Source organism: Colobus angolensis, unplaced genomic scaffold (genome assembly GCF_000951035.1).
Source record: "Colobus angolensis palliatus isolate OR3802 unplaced genomic scaffold, Cang.pa_1.0 Scaffold100, whole genome shotgun sequence".
Classification (NCBI taxonomy): Eukaryota; Metazoa; Chordata; class Mammalia; order Primates; family Cercopithecidae; genus Colobus; species Colobus angolensis.
In genome coordinates this window covers 9,414,531-9,431,679 of record NW_012110920.1, presented here as the reverse complement: position 1 = coordinate 9,431,679, position 17,149 = coordinate 9,414,531, and the positions used below count along the sequence as shown (strand labels likewise).

The window sequence follows — 17,149 nt, the reverse complement described above, 5'->3', positions numbered from 1 at the left end:
ATGGTCTCGATCTCCTGACCTCGTGATCCGCCCGTCTCGGCCTCCCAAAGTGCTGGGATTACAGGCTTGAGCCACCGCGCCCGGCCAAATTTGTGTATTTTCAAATAACTTGTCTTTAAGCTCACTAATTCTTCTGCTTGATCAATTCTGTGTTTGAGGCACTCTGATGCATTTTTCAGTTTGTTTTCAGCTCTAGGATTTCTATTTGAATTTTTAAAAATTATTTTAATCTCTTGAATTTCTCTGGTAAATTTCTGAATTGAGTCTTTGTGTTTCATTGAAGTTCCTGGAGTTTCCTCAGAACAGCTATTTTGAATTCCCCGAGTGGTCACGCACCTCTGTCTCTCCCGGATTGGTCACTGGCATCTTATTTATTTAGTCTGTTTGATGAGGTTGTATTTCTCTGAATTTTTCTGGTGCTTGTGGATGTCTGTCTATGGCCATTGAAGACTTAGGTGTTTATTTCAGTCTTCACAGTCTGCCCTTGTTTATACCCATCTATCTTCAGGGGATTTTCTACAAATTGAAAGGTGACTGATGATGAGTTCCCTAAGCATGTAGTCACTACAGCTGTTTCAGCACTAGAGGGCAGTCTAAGCCAAGTTACACTGTGACTATTTTGTAGACTTCTAGATGTCCAGCCCTGATGTACTTGGGAAGGATCAGAGAGAATGCCCTGGGGGTTCCCAGGCCAAGTCCCTTGCTTACTTTGATGTCTTTCTCTCAAGGGGAAGGAGTCTCTCTCTGCTCTGAGCTGCCTGGATTTGGGGAGGGGTAAGGCAGGTACTTCCATGGCTGTCACAGCTGGCACCACTTTGGGTCCCTCCTAGACCAATGCAATACTGGGATTTGCCTAAGGCCACTTTAGTCAGCCAGTGGTGAAGCTGGCTGGGGTTTGGATCCATCCTGCTAGGGTGGCAGATTGCCTTTTGGCCAGGGTGGGTTTAGAAGTACCATTTGGGAGCAATGGCCTATAATTAGGGGATTCAGGATTCTTTCTGGGGCTGTGTTTTACTGTGGCAGGACTGGTACTAGATTCCAAGGCAAAGTCCCTCATACTGTTCCCTCTCCTTTGCCCAAGCAGCAGTGTTCCTCCATGTTGCACTGCCTGGAGTTGAGGCAGCTGGTGTCATGCTCGATCACACCCCAAACCCAGACCCCCAGCCCAATGCAGTACCAGGGCTGTGGTTGCTACGGCCTGGCTGCCACTGAAATTATTTGGGGCCCGAGGCCACTGTAGCTTCTTGTAAAGTGGGCCCAGACTTGGTTTCCTCCCACCGGGGCGGCAGATGTCCCTCTGATCCGGGGTGGGCCTGATACTCTTTTCACGGGCTCTAGCCTGGAATCAGGGCCTCAGAATTCTGCCTGGTGCTGTGTTCCCCTGTGAAGTTCCAATGCAAAGTCCCAGACTCGCTTCCCTCTCCCAAGCTCACAGATTCTCTCTGCTGCACTACCTAAGGTCAGGGGAGGGGTGTACAGGCAATGTGAGACCCTCCTTTCTACTCTCTTCAGTGTGTCTTTTCCTGTCATTGTACTAAACCAGAGACTGTGATATCTCACCTGATTGTTTGGCTCTTGTGTGGATACTTTCTTACATGGATAGCTGAGTTTGGTGTTGCTGCAGAGGACTACCGCTGGAGGGTTCTCTTTAGCCATCTGGCTCCACCTCCTCTAATGTCAAATTCTGACTCATGATCTTGAAAGGGGAGGAATAATTGGACAGCTTTGCTAAAGGAACATTTAAGACACACCAGCCACCAGAGCCAGGCCCAAATCTAGTATTAATTGGCATTCAGGTCATCACAATATGTCCTGATGTGATCGTGGTTTACAGGAAAGTTTCATAGCTGAGACCCAAATGTGTAAGCTTCCAACCCCAGGTGGGGATTCTGTGATATGGATGTGCTTGCTCTGCTATCACCCACTACCACTATTCATTATGGACTGGCAAGGCTTTGTTTGAAGAGGGATGTGCAGAGGCTTATTGCATCAAGACAGGGGAGAAGGGCTTGCAGCTCGTTGGGTAAGTGTGTAGTAAAACATTTTTTAACCTACTGTATTCAGTATGAGGTACCTATTATGGGCCAAGTGGAGCCCAGTACCCAAGGCATGCTTTACTCAGCTTCACAACAGTCTTATATAAACAGTGGTGGTATCATCATTTTCACATGTGAACACTGAAGTGCATACTAAGGTCACCCTGCTAAATTGAGCTTGAAAGTATTTTATTTGGGAGGCTGAGGCAGGCAGATCACAAGGTCAAGAGATCGAGACCATCCAGGCCAACATAGTGAAACCCCGTCTCTACTAAAAATACAAAAAATTAGTTGGCTGTGGTGGCACGTGCCTGTAGTCCCAGTTACTCGGGAGGCCGAGGCAGGAGAAGTGCTTGAACCTGGGAAGCGGAGCTTGCAGTGAGCCGAGATCGTGCCACTGCACTCCAGCCTGGGCTACAAGAGTGAAACTCCGTCTCAAGAAAAAAAAAAAAAAGAATCAAGACTGAAGCAAACCAGTAATCCTGTTTGTTTCTGTTTGCTTCACAGATAATCACTGCCAATCCTTGGAACACAATTGCTCTTCTCTGTGGCGCCTTCTTGGCATTATTTAAAGCAGCAGAGTTTGCCAAACTGAGTATAAAATGGATGATCAAAATTAGAAAGAGATACCTTAAAAGAAGAGGTCAGGCAACGAGCCACATAAGCTGAAGTCACCTCGCGTTGTTTATAGAACTGTTCACATCAGTGGGAGTTGTCATCACTTCCACTTTGTAAACTGAGCTATCAACAATCCTGTACTCACTTGAAGAAATGGGGCCTTGCTGAGAGGAACAGCATGTCAAACTGGAACTTCTAACCTCGCCCCAAAAGAGGCCGTGTAGAGCCTAAGAGAGCTAATGGATAACCTACACGTTATTTAAATATTTAAATTATTAATAAACTTTCTAAAGAGCTGGCCAATGACTTTTGAATAGGATTTGTAGAAGATGCCTTTCTTCGTGTTTGGTTCATTGTATTGTATTAGGTTAAGCTCTACTAGGGTAATGAAGGCTCTACTTTTCACTTTTTAAAAGTAGACAAAAGAGTGTGATTTTCGTTTTCCAAAAATCCTGACTATCAAGATGTGCAGGTCATGCTTCGGAGCCTATGCACTGTACACAGAGGCAAAACCCTATGACTTTGGCGTCATCTGCCATTGATGTCCGGCCTCTGACATGCTCTTTGATTTGTTAAACGTTAAATGAGACTTTAAAGCTACTAGAAACTAGTAATTAAGTTTCTTAATGGGCTGACTAGCCACCTACTCGTCTGGCTAGAATGTTTGTTGATGTATGAGTTTAGATTAACACTCAAAAGCACTAAGGAACAGATGTACATACTAGGTGCCTACTCAGTGTATTTTGATGATTTCATTAACAGGTAAATAAAAGGTTAATACAAAAGGAATGAGTGTGACAGTATGCATATCTGCTCAATCATCGGGCACAATTATTTTCATTTGGTGACTTCCAAAGACAAAAAGGTAGTATGAGTCTGGACTCCCAAGATGGATGGATCTGACTCCAAGGTATGTTCTAACTGCTTCCAGGGAAGGGTTTGTTAGGCATGGTGACTGATGGCAGGTGTCCAGGAAGAGTGACCTGATGCCCCCGAGTAAGCTGGGTTAGCTCTACTGTGTCCACAAAACTACCCATCATCTGAGGAAGGGGCACACGCAGTAGTACGACTCTCAAAAAGCTTTCAGCGTCGCCTTTGACAGAGATGAGTATGCATTAAGAAAAAAATCTATTTTTCACATTAAGGTTCTAAAAATTGTTTCCAGAGTTTTAAATTATTTCTGTGCCTGTTGCTTCATAGAGGACTTGGTAGCATGTTTTAAATTTTGTAATCTGGCTTCCGATAATCCAAAGGGAATAACTCAAATGTATGAACAGGCATTTTAAATGGGAAGAAACTGTTTTTTGATTGAATGATTAAAAGTGAACTGTATAAAGAAATATTCCCTGCCACTTTTCTGCTCCACAGAAGCATGAGAATTCAAGTTTTAGCCTAGATCTCTTTATAAAATCTTACTTTATTGCAGGGCAAATGCAAAGCCAGGCATAAAAGCTTACATTAACAGTACTGATAAAAAGGGGGGGTATATTTTTTTAAAGCATGTCTAACAATCTGTCACTTTTATTTATTTATTTTTTTTTGCTTTGGAGATAGTCTCACTCTGTTGCCTAGGCTGGAGTGCAGTGGTGCTATCTCGGCTCATTGTAACCTCTGCCTCCCAGGTTCAAGTGATTCTCCTGCCTCAGCCTCCCGAGTAGCTGGGATTACAGGCATGTGCCACCTCGCCTGGCTAATTTTTGTATTTTTAGTAGAGACAGGGTTTCACCATATTGGCCAAGCTGGTCTCAAACTCCTGAGCTCAAGCAGTCCACCCACCTCAGCTTCCCAAAGTGCTGTGATTACAGGCGTCAGCCACTGTGCCCGGCCAGTCACTTTAATATTACTTAAATATCTAATAAAATTTGTTTCAGTGAACATACTATATTCTCTATATCGTAGAAAGTTGAGGTCGGGCATGCTGGCTCATGCCTGTAATCCCACCACTTTGGGAGGCTGAGGCAGGTGGATCACCTGAGGTCAGGAGTTCGAGATCAGCCTAACATGGTGAAACCCCATCTCTACTAAAAATGCAAAAATTAGCCGGGCGTGGTGGTGCGTGCCTATAATCCCAGCTACTTGGGAGGCTGAGGCAGGAGAATCACTTGAACCAAGGAGACCATGCCACTGCACCCCAGTCTGGGCAACAGAGCAAGACTCCATCTCAAAAAAAACCAAAAAACAATAGTCAAGAGACCTATTAAATGTGCTTTCATGTAAGCACATAATTAGGAAGTCAACGATTTTACCTTTTCAGAGAGAAAAACTTTTATTAGCTGTAACCTGTCAAAATCTACTCTGGTTGCTCTTCAGTTAAAGAAATATACCTTCTACAGAATAAGACATTTAGACATAACCTTCACTCTCTGGAAAGGCAGGTGCTTGCCTTTTTCTTCTGTTTTGTGTAGGATCATCATTTTTAACTGTGCTGTCTCCCAGCTGTCAGCAATACTGGCTGACCCTGGGTGAGTGTAGAGAATCTGGAAGGAACACCTTAATCTGATGGCCATGACAAGATGACTCTGCAATACCTACTACTTGAGAAAAATAAAATATGAGCTATTGTTGTAAAAGGAAGCATTCTGGTGTTCTTCCTTTTGGTACAGTGCCTTCGTGATGACCTGGGAGTAGTGTACACACCCTGTACTAGAGTTTTTAATATTAAACCAGAAGTAAACATCAGTAGTGGATAACACTTTATTACAATGTCTGATTTCTTTTTTTTAATGAGACAGAATCTTGCTCTGTCACTCAGGCTGGAGTGCAGTGGCGCCATCTTGGGTCATTTCAGACTCAAGCGATTCTCCTGCCTGAGCCTCCCGAGTAGCTGGGATTACAGGCACCCGCCAGCATGCATGGATAATTTTTATATTTTTAGTAGAGACAGAGTTTCACCATGTTGCCCAGGCTGGTCTTGAACTCCTGACCTCAGGCGCAGGTGATCAGCCTGCCTCGGCCTCCCAAAGTGCTAGGATTACAGGCGCGAGCTGCGCCCAGCCAATAATATCTGATTTCTAACTCTGCCACAGGCTCCCTGCTCTTCACTAAAAATGCTATTTATTATGGATTATGAAAAACTAGCTTCAAAGTAAATTAAACCTGTCCTCTTAACATACAAGGACATGAAAGATGATGGAAGGATATCCTAGAACTTAGAATTTTATGCAAATGTTCTGTAAAACATATTTTGGTAAAGGGCTAGAAGACTCAACCTTGGCACACAATCTTCCTATTTTTAAATTAGACTTCGTCCCACAATTTGTCTTAAAAGTTTCTATAAATATACATATGTATGTAAAAAGAGGGGCAGGCTTCTCCTGTATGCCTAAGCTTAGAGCTAAAAGAAGCAAAGATGACATAAGGCAAAATACAAACATAGACTTTATTAAATGCTGCTCAATCCCCCAATGAAGATCTTTCATTACAAAACAGTTTTCCACACAACTGCAAGTTAAGAGATTGGAATGGTACTCTGATAACAAAAGATGTGAGAAATACTTGACCAAGTAAAAACATACAAGACCTCTATAGTCAACCTTTTCAGAGCTCTACAGAGGAAGCCTACTGCATTTCCTTTAAATAAAGCCAGGCAGTGACAACTAGTGCTCTGTATCACCACACTATGGGACTCAAAGCCTCCATCCCTGGGTCAGGAGGGACTAGGTGAAGGGCAGGTCGTGAGGACTGGAAAGGCCCTGCCTTCAGCCTTTGAGAGGAAGAGGAGGAATGAATTGAGAGGCAAGCTGGGTAATTTACCTGAGCTGCCTCTACCCATCTGTTACCACTCTGGGGAATTGCAGAGGAAGGGGGATATTCATGAGGAACAATCTGAAGAATTTTGGTTTACTTTCCCAGCTTTTATTTATATTTTGTGCTTTAAAATCCTGGAGATTTAAGGTTTTGCCTAAATTCCAGAGTACAGTAATATATTTATTGAGGGAGGGGTTAGGGCAGGTAATTCCCCCCATCATATTTCTGGGTGAGACAAAGAGAAGTGTAAGGATACCTTAGTTTTATTTTAGGAAGTATTCTTTTTCCTAGGATGTAACTAAGGTTTGCAGCAGTGTGAAAAGCACATTATAAAAGGGAAAAATATACAGAGCAGACTACTATATCTATGTGCAACACAATCAAAGAAGAATTCAAGTCATAATTCTTACCACTCCCATAATTATCTCACTCATATCATAGATGATAAAATTCATTTCTGTGAAACTTCAGAAGTGACACAATAAATCCAATGATTAGACAAAGGTTACAATATACTGTGGCCATGATACAGCACAGGGCTACGTTTAGTCCATATATTTTTCCATTTACAGTTGCCAGAAAAAATTGGCCTTTTAATTATATTATACTGATGAGGTTTGTTTTGTAATTTTTACATATTTCAAAAAAGCATACAAAACTGTGCCTATCCGGCAGAGGTGGGAGGCTTTTTTTTATTCGGCACTTGTATTGCTGAGAATACTGTGCATGTTGTAAGCACTATTCTGTTTTTCTAGAGCTTTCTTTAGCTTTAGTTCCTCTAATTTTTTCCATAATTCTTCACGTTCCAATTCCTTCTTTTTCTCTCTGTAGATAAACCAAAAGTTTTGTAATCAGAAATTATTTCAGAACCCAAAGAGAGGTGCTGTTTGACAGCTTACTGGAGAACACATTACTCACCCACATTTCACTTAAATCTGTCTGCTAAAGCTTTGGAGTCCACTTACCTGGAGCACCTAATTTCTTCTTGTCACTCTCCTAAATGTACTGAGTCTGTGCATCTTCTGTACCAGCTAGACATTACTACTTGCTTTCTGTCCCCTACACATTATCACTACAACACTGTGCTTTATAGTCAACAGGGTACTTACACGTTAATTTTCTCATGTTGACATCTCGCAGTTGTAGGTCCAATCACTATTACAAAGGCTAAAGGGGCTGGCCGCTAGGTCAGTAGGAAGCACTTCTTTCACACCAGGCAGAAGCCACATCTCCAGCCACTAACCAGTTTGTATCTTACTATGTCCTATCTTTTACATGTCACATGAAAATTTTAGTTTCAGTAATCTCTCTCTAAAACAAAATGAAAGTCAAAATATTTCGTACGTCGTTTCAACTACTTAATTTCAGTTCTAAGGAAAACATTTCCGAATAACTTGGAGCAGTCTATTCTGAAAGGCTACACGAACATGTAAAACATAGGCTTATAATTCTGCAGTTATGAGTTAAACGGACAAATCCTTTTAAAGGATTTGCTGATTTATGCAGATAAGAAATAATGATTATATTCTTAGTCATGTGAAATATGTATTTTTCAAATACAAGTTTCCTATGATCCTAGTCATCTTATTTTTCTTCCCATTGCTTCCTGAGGCTCAAAACATGTACTTAATTTCTATTCCTGCCTGAATGCTGCTATTTAAAGGAAATAATGCATCGAGTTAGTTATTAATGGGCTAGATGGCTTTGAAGAAAGGCTATCCATTTTCTACTTTAAGATAACCATAACTAGGAACTTGTCAAAATAGATGAGCTTTTCTAAACAGAACAGGTAATATGCTTACTAGAAGTAAATGGTAACTATTATCCTCAAATGATGGGTGGGCTCAGGTACACTGGTACTAACCACTTAAGTTTAAGAAAGCGCTTCTTGAGTTTGAAATAAACATATGAGAAGAAAGTAATTTTTGAAAGATTATCTTATAGTAATTTATGAAATCCTCAAAAAGAGGTAATCATTAAGCCATGTTCCTAAAGGCTGATATATGCTAACATTTATACTCTAAAATATGTATTATTGCAAGGAACAACATATTAATAGTACCCTAAGCCATATCATTATGTGACTTCCCTCTTCCCAAAGGAGAACTATGCTGACTTTAAAATACCGCCTTCTGATAATCCACAGCTTAAGAATTACTTACTGCTAACAAAGAACACTTGAAAAGTAAAGCTCACTCTGGAAGCCCACGTGGACAAAAAAGATTTCCGTAAATGCTTGGATAAAAAATCAAATTGTACAAATTGATATTTAAAATTCAGCATAAATTATATTTCATATGCAGATGCTAACAGACTGAGGAAATCTAAGGCTCAGAATGAGATAAACAGGATTTATGATCACATTAAAATCATAATCTAACTATTAGAGGAAGTAAATTATGTAACTACCCTCAAAAATAGATGTTACTGCTTTTTCTGCTTTAACAAATTTGTAAAAATACTGGGGCTAGTTTATCTGGAAATGACTTATGTGTTAAGAGACTTTCACATTGTAATTTTTACTATAAGGTAATTAACTTCTTAAATATCAGAATCTGAACTGAGAGCAGATACCTTCCTGAACTGAATGGCATTCAACTAACATAAAATGTAGAGAAATTTTGTAATTCAAAATATCAAATACCTCTGTCTTTCAGCTTTGTATGAGCTAGTAAGGTCATCGAAAAGCTTGCCATTCATTTCCATTAGGGTTTTCAGCACATTGTATACCAGTGCTACAATGGTCCTGAAATGAAAATGAGCCAGTCCTGAGTTATGATACTGCTAACAGAGAGGAAATGTTAACACTATGGTCTCTAAAATGGTTTAAAGGTTGGCTGATTCATTTAATCCATTTTAGAGATGATAAAACTGAGGCTCAAGAGGTTTGTAATATGCTCAAGGTCATACAGCAAGTGGTGGTAGAGACAGTCTAAGAAAAATCTTTTCCACTTTATCATGCTTAAACTGTAGTTAAAAATGTTCACTATAGTTATCTTCATTTCTGCTTTACAGTCTCATGTCTGAAATCCTGAGGAACAACATTAAAAGAAGATGAAAAAGATCCAATTACCAAAACTTATAAGAAAAGTAGAAAGCCAGATAAGGATGTTAAAGAAGTTAGAATATATTACCCTTAGCACTTCGGCTTTCCCCTAGGACAGTGCCATTTATAGAGATGAGACTATACACTGGGAGCAGACCAGCACAACTCTGCATTAACGAAGTAGTTTGTGCATCCTCTGCAAATGTTCAGTTGGTCTCTCCAACAGGGTTTCACCACACTCTGGTGTAGAATGGTATACCAGATAGTCCACTCTCCAGGGAGATTTGCAATTTTAAATTGACATGAAGGCTGGGCACAGTGGTTCATGCCTATAATCTCAGCACTTTGGGAGGCCAAGGTGAGATGATCACTTGAGATCACGAGTTTCAGTCCAGCCTGGCAATATAGTGAGACCTCAAGTGTCCAAAAAAATAAAAATAAAAATTGGCTGGGTATGGTGGGGTGTACACCTGTGGTCCTAGCTACTCGGGAGGCTGAGGCAGGAGGATTGCGTGAACCCAGGAGTTTGAGGCTATGGTGAGCTATGATCGCACCATTGCACTCCGGCCTGGGCAACAGAGCAAGACTATCTCTAAAAAAAGTTAAAAAATAAATTGACATTAAGACCACATATTGAAGAACATACACACACATTTATAACTTGATAAAAGTATATGTATATAAAATACAAAACAGAATACAGCTGATGTTAACCTTGGAGTAACTTCCAAATCTGTAATAGGGTTCAGGTATGAGTTAGGAAATCAATGACAAAAAGGTTTAAAAAAATAAAAGTAAAAATAAAAATATGACCTATATGAAAGATACTTACGGATTCCAGTGTTCTTTGGAAATTTTGTACAAACTGGCAAACATAATTGGCAGAATTTTATCAATGTTCTCCTCAATCAAACTAAGAATATATTCATTATTCCAGAAGTACAATGCCCTTTCTGCAACCTAAAAAAAGACATTTAGAGAAATGTCAAAACTAAAATAGGAAAGAAATACTAGTGTAAAGTAAGGGCTTCACTGAAAACATCATACCTGAAAATGAGAACTGGATACACACTTGGATATCTGCTTGAAAAGTGGCTCTTCAATTTTTTTGAACTGTGTTGGTTCAATGACATCTAAGATTTCTTCAATTTCTCCTAAAAACATCACCTAGGTTAAAAAAATTTTATTTTAAGAAATATGATAAATTATGTGAAACTAATATAGAAACCATACAAATGAGAAGGTTAATCTGCATAGTATACAATGGGCAAAAAAAATGTCTGGATGGCACAGAGTTTATTATAGCACGGGTCTTCTACCAAGTCTGTGTACATCTCCCGCTCGTTAGCAACAGCAATACAGCCAGCCCAAAGAAGCACAGCCCTGGGATTGACAAGTTCTAGTAAAATGCACTACATTTAGTGAACAAAACCCACCTCTTTCTGACTGCAGGTTTTTGGCCAAAATTTCAGCAGTCCTCTGATCACCTGCGAAAAAGAAAAAGTTTAGCATGAATTTAACAATGAAGCTAGTTAATCCCAGGGTATTTTCCATAGCTATGATTATATCAACACTCATTCTGAAGTAAATCAATATTGCTTAATATATAAGTGTATAAGCAGACCTTCTGCTCAGCTTTAGAATTTTATTAATTCAACAAATATTTACTGAGTACCTACTATGTACCAGATACCGTTCTAGATGCTAGGGACACAGAGATAGATGAGGTCTCTGGTTTTCATAGAGCTTACATTCTAATGGAGCAAGACCAATGCAAGTGATCAATTAAACACATAAATAAAACAATTTAATAGTATGTGCTACTTCTAAGAAAAAGGAAAATACAAGTTGGTGGGGTAAGACAGGGAGGTTATTTTAGGGAGAAACCTTAAGGAACAGATGATTCCTGTTATTTAAACCATTATGAAGCACAAAAAAGAGCCGGACAGCTTCCCAGTCTATTTCATGGCTAGTATAATCTTTATAACCAGAATATAATGAAACAAAAGAGACTATTTTTATTTATTTATTTATTTTGAGATGGAGTCTTACTCTGTCACCCAGGCTGGAGTGCAGTGGTGTGATCTTGGCTCACTGCAACCCCGGCCTCCTGGGTTCAAGCAATTCTCTGCCTCAGCTTCTCGAGTAGCTGGCATTATAGGCGCCTGCCACCACGCCTGGCTAATTTTTGTATTTTTAGTAAAGACAGGTTTCAACATCTTGGCCAGGCTGGTCTTAAACTCCTGACCTTGTGATCCACCAACCTCGGCCTCCCAAAATGGAGACTATTTATTTAAATAAACATAGTTGAAAACATTTGCATTAAACTGAATCACAATAGAAGAATGCTATATGCCTAATTATAACTCATTCCAGAAATGCCAGGATGGTTCAATTCATAGGTTAAAGGGGGAAATAAAAAACAGATCATTTTAAAAGATTTTCAAGTCATTTGACATTTTTAATTGACTATATATTCTGATAAAAAAATTAGTAAGCTAGAACTAAATGAATTTTTCAGAAACCACCAGTAATCATTCTACACAATGATTTATTAGAGACAGGCTGTAAAACCATCTACAGGCCTGGTGGTTTTGTGGAAATAGATCTGTGACAGCTTTTTAGGTTACTTTATAGTCTGGTCCAGTAATGTGGAACACTAATTCAAATTAAAATTGAGCAGAATACTGTTTTGGAGATAATTCAGTAAGATAACAATGTGATGAATAATGTTGGAAAAGAATACCAGAATTACAATTACTTGTGTAAACATATATATCCCCTAAAACTTAAAAAAAAAAAAAAAAAAAAAAAACCTGCAAGTTACTAGAGTAGGAAAATTCAGTATGTGGCCACATTAAAAAATATGTATATAAAAATCAATACCTTTATAAAACATCAGTAAAAATCAGATGAATAATAAAAAAGGTACTTTTCATAAGAACTATAATGTACATAAAGAATAAATTTGCAAGAAATATTTAAGACATATGGAGAAAAGTATAAAACTTTACTGAAGATCATAGAAGATTACAAATACAGTTACATGTCATTTAATGATGGGGATACGTTCTAAGAAATGTGTCGTTAGGCGATTTCATCATTTAAACATCATAGTGTGTACTTACACCTAGATGGCATGGCCTACTACACACCTAGACTGTAGGGTGTAGCCTTTTGCTCCTAGACTACAAACCTGTACAGGATGTTCTTGTACTGAATACTGTAGGCACTGTAGGCAGTTGTAACAACAGTATTTGTGTATCTAAACACAAAAGGTACAGTTAAAATATAGCATTATAATCTTATGGGATCACCATTTTTCTTTCTCTTTCTTTTGGAATCACCATCTCTCTCTCTCTCTCAACATTTCTCTTTTTGATGAGGCCTCACTCTGTTGCCTAGACTGCAGTGCACTGACATGATCAGAGCTCACTGTAACCTTGAACTCCTAGGCTTAAGTGATCCTCCTGCCTCAGCCTCCCAAGTAGCTGGGACTGCGGGTGTATGCCACCGCACCTGGCTAATTTTAATTTTTTACTTTTTGTAGAGACGAGGTCTTGCTCTGTTGCCCAGGCGGTCTTAAAGTCCTGGCTTCAACCAATCCTCCTACCTTGGCCTCCCAAAGTGCTGGGATTACAGGCATGAGCAACCATGCCCAGTTCCATTTTTCTTTTTTAGGAGACAGTCCAGTCTTGCAGTGTCGGCCAGGCTGGAGTGCACTGGTATGATCACAGTTCACGGCAACCCCCTAGGCTCAAGAGATCTGCCTACCTCAGCCTCCCAAGTAGCTGGGAATACATTCCTGAGTCACCATGCCTGTCTTGGACTGCCATTTTATATGTAGCCTGTTATTACACGAAACATCATTATACAGCACATGACTGTAAATAAGTGAGGTGGTTCAATATTGTGCAGATATTATTTTTCCTGTACTTGATTTATAAGTAAATTTAATATAATTATAATCAAATGCCAATTGAATTATTTTATTTTATTTTTATTTTTTGAGACGGAGTCTCACTCTGTCGCCCAGGCTGGAGTGCGGTGGCCAGATCTCAGCTCACTGCAAGCTCCGCCTCCCGGGTTTACGCCATTCTCCTGCCTCAGCCTCCCGAGTAGCTGGGACTACAGGCGCCCGCCACTACGCCCGGCTAGTTTTTTGTATTTTTTTTAGTAGAGACGGGGTTTCACTGTGTTAGCCAGGATGGTCTCGATCTCCTGACCTCGTGATCCGCCCGTCTCGGCCTCCCACAGTGCTGGGATTACAGGCTTGAGCCACCGCGCCCGGCCTGAATTATTTTTTGGAACTACAAACATTCATTCTAAAATGCATAAATATAAGCAAATGACAATTTTTTTTTGGTGGGGGGAGTTAATAGAACAGAACCTATATTATGGATATCAGCAACTAAAACAAGATGATATTGGCAAATAAATGGAGAGAAAAGATATATATGAGTATCTAGACATACTCATGTATATATGAGTTTTAATATATGACAAAGGTGGCCTTTCAGTTCCATGGGAAACAGTGGTGGTCCTGGGACAGGTAGCTCACTATTTAAAAACGAAAAATGTAACAGGCTCCTTTGGTTGGCAGACTTCTATGATGACCTCATAAGCTTGTTTCCTGTCCTCACAACTTTGTGTAATCCCCTCTCCTTAAGTGTGAGCTGTCTAGTGTGACTTGCTTCTAACCATCCGAATGTCACTTCATGAGTAAGTGACAAAAGACTGTGACTTCTGTCTTACTAGTAGACTCTTGCTGTCTTGGCTTTGATGAAGTAAGGTGCCACGCTGGAGAAACCTGGGTGACAAGGATCTGAGGGCGGGCTCTAGCCAACAGCCAGCCAGGATCTGAGGCTCTCAGTCCAACATAACATGACAAACTGAATTCTGCCAACATACATGGGAACTTAGAAGCAGATCCTTCCCCATCTGACACTTTATATGAGACCCAATTTCTGGCCAACACTCCAACTGAAGCTTTGTAAGACACCCTGAAGCAGAGAGCCCACCTAAGCCATGACCAGATTCTTGATTCACAGCAACTAAGGCAACAAATGCTTGTTATTTTTCCTCCCAATGGAACTATATTTTCCCAAAAAGTTGCAGATCAGTTACAGCAAACAGAACTGTGACCATCAAGGAAAACTGTCACTCTCGGCTTCTTTTTGACCAGAGCAGCTACGTGGAAGCAGCTACAGCTTTGATCAAGGCCATAAATGCTTGCTATTTTAAGCCAATAAATTTTGTGATCATTTGATATGCGTAATTGAAAATGAATGCAGGCCAGGCGTGGTGGTTCAGGCCTGTAATCCCAGCATCGATCCCAAGATCGATACCAGCCTGGGCATCATGGTGAAACCCCATCTCATCTCTACCAAAAATACAAAAAAAATAGCTGGGTGTGGTAGCACATGCCTCTAGTCCCAGCTACTTGGGAGGCTAAGGCAGGAAGCTCACCTAAGCCTAGGAGGTCAGGGCTGCTGTGAACCACAATCATACTACTGCACTCCATCCTGGGTGATGCAGTAAGCTCCTGTCTCAAAAAAAAAAAAAAAAAAAACCCAAAACACAAACAAAAAACCCAAATGCAGTTCCTTACCCTCATCATACACAAATTTCAATGTCGGGCAGTACTGAATAATGAACAGTAGGTTGACTAGTGGCCCCCAAAAAGATGTCAATGTGGGCCAGGTGCAGTGGCTTATAACTATAATCCTAGCACTCTGGAAGGCTGAGGCAGGCAGATTGCCTGATTTCAGGAGTTCGAGACCAGCCTGGGCAACATGATGAAACCCCGTCTCTACTAAAAATACAAAAAAAACCCAACTAGCCGGGCGTGGTATTGCGCGCCTGTTATCCCAGCTACTCGGGAGGCTGAGGCACGAGACTGCTTGAATCTGGGAGGTGGAGGTTGCAGTGAGCCGAGATTGTGCCACTGACTGCACTCCAGCCTGGGCAACAGAGTGAGTCTCTGTCTCAAAAAAAAAAGAAAAGAAAAAGAAAAAAAAATTATTTTGGGGCTCAAGTTAGATTTTCTTGGAGTAAGAAAGGTGTTTTGTTTTGTTTTGCTTGTTTTATAAAAACGCAGCTTTGCATGGAAGGAAAGGTTTACACTGCCAAAAAAATGGACGTTTTGAAAGTCATGCCGACTCTTCATTTTTTTCCTCTTCACGGAAACTTAGCTGTAATGAATATTTAGTTACTTCTTTCACCCTGTACTTTTTTTTTTTTTGAGATGGAGTCTCACTCTTGCCCAGGCTGGAGTGTAGTGCTGTGATCTCCGCTCAGTGCAACCTCCGCCTCCTGGGTTCAAGCCATTCTCCTGCCTCAAGCAATTCTGCCTCAGTCTCCCAAGTAGCTGGGATTACAGGTGCCCGCCACTATGCCCAGCTAATTTTTGTATTTTCAGTAGGGACGGAGTTTCATCATGTTGGCCAGGCTGGTCTTGAACTCCTGATCTCAGGTGATCCGCCTGCCTCAGCCTCCCAAAGTGCTGGGATTACAGGCTTGAGTACTAAACGAACAAAAGCTCTGAGCTAGTTATAACTTGTAGAAAGCTTTGATAGGAATGCTTACTTTCCAGAAAATTAGTATTAAGGCTCAAACCCAAGTAATATGGCACTGGAATGGCCTATGTTAGAAACTGCAAGATCTCTGTATCGAGAGATCTTTATGAGTTGGAAAATATTTTCCTTTCTTAACCTGGGTATTTATCTTACTCTCTCTCCTCATCCTGCTCCTATTTTCATTAACCCAGCTCAGCCAAGCCAGATAAAAGCTGAATAACTGGCTATCATCCCTTGCCCTAATCGTCAAGTGCTTTTGTTGTGTTTTTTTTTTTTTTTTGGTGCAATCTTGGCTCACTGCAACCTCCGCCTCCAGGGTTCAAGTGATTTTCCTGTGTCTCAGCCTCCCTAGTAGCTGGGATTACAGGCACACACCACCCCCCCGGTTTTTTTTTTTTTTTTTTTTAAGTAGAAATGGGGTTTCACCGTGTTGGTCAGGCTGATTTTGAACTCCTGACCTCAAGTGATCCTCCCACCTCAGCCTTCCAAAGTGTTGGGATTACAGGCGTGAACCACTGTGCCCAGCCTCTATCTTCCATTCTTTAAAAATAAATCATCTGTCTTCCTTATCCACCCCAAATTAATTAAAATTTTATTTGTATACTATTTACCAAGCATGAACCATGACTTTTCAATATGTGTTATTATGGGTTTTCTTTTTCTCAATTCTAATGGGAGTTATCATGGATTTGTATTAAGGTTTTACTTTTTTCTTTTTTTTTTTTTTAAGACAGAGTCTCACTCTGATGCCCAGGCTGGAGCACACTGGTATGAGCTCAGATCATTGCAACCTACGCCTCCTGGATTCAAGCAATTCTTGTGCCCTCACTATCTGAGTAGCTGGGACTGTAGGCCCGTGCCACCATGCCCAGCTAATTTTTGTATTTTAACTAGAGACAAGGTTTCACCATGTTGGCCAGGCTGGTCTCAAACTCCTGGTCTCAAGTTATCTGCCTGCCTCAGCCTTCCAAAGTGCTGGGATTACAGTTGTGAGCCACTGCACACCCAGCCAAGTTTTAATCAAGTTCAGAGGTTTATGTGGTTTCATTTGTAAATATATGGTTTCTAATTCTCCTGAATTGTCTTTAAAAACTGTTTACAGCTGGCCAGGCGCGGTGGCTCGC

General features: G+C 40.5%; 2 protein-coding genes across 4 annotated transcripts in view; one reads left to right on the top strand and one right to left on the bottom strand.

Moving 5' to 3' along the window:
• The window catches only part of TMEM206 (transmembrane protein 206), a 45,795-nt gene extending 42,352 nt beyond the window's left edge, over positions 1-3,443 (top strand). For all 3 annotated transcript variants that reach the window (XM_011938550.1, XM_011938559.1, XM_011938545.1), the window contains one exon: positions 2,544-3,443. In XM_011938550.1, the coding sequence (XP_011793940.1) occupies positions 2,544-2,705 (162 nt within the window). In that variant the 3' untranslated portion in view covers positions 2,706-3,443. The remainder of the gene's footprint in view (positions 1-2,543) is intronic.
• A 2,566-nt stretch (positions 3,444-6,009) lies between these two features.
• The window catches only part of PPP2R5A (protein phosphatase 2, regulatory subunit B', alpha), a 74,498-nt gene continuing 63,358 nt past the window's right edge, over positions 6,010-17,149 (bottom strand). The window contains 5 exon segments of the mRNA XM_011938537.1: positions 6,010-7,226; positions 9,046-9,147; positions 10,280-10,407; positions 10,495-10,614; positions 10,884-10,934. Of these exon segments, the coding sequence (XP_011793927.1) occupies positions 7,094-7,226; positions 9,046-9,147; positions 10,280-10,407; positions 10,495-10,614; positions 10,884-10,934 (534 nt within the window). The 3' untranslated portion in view covers positions 6,010-7,093.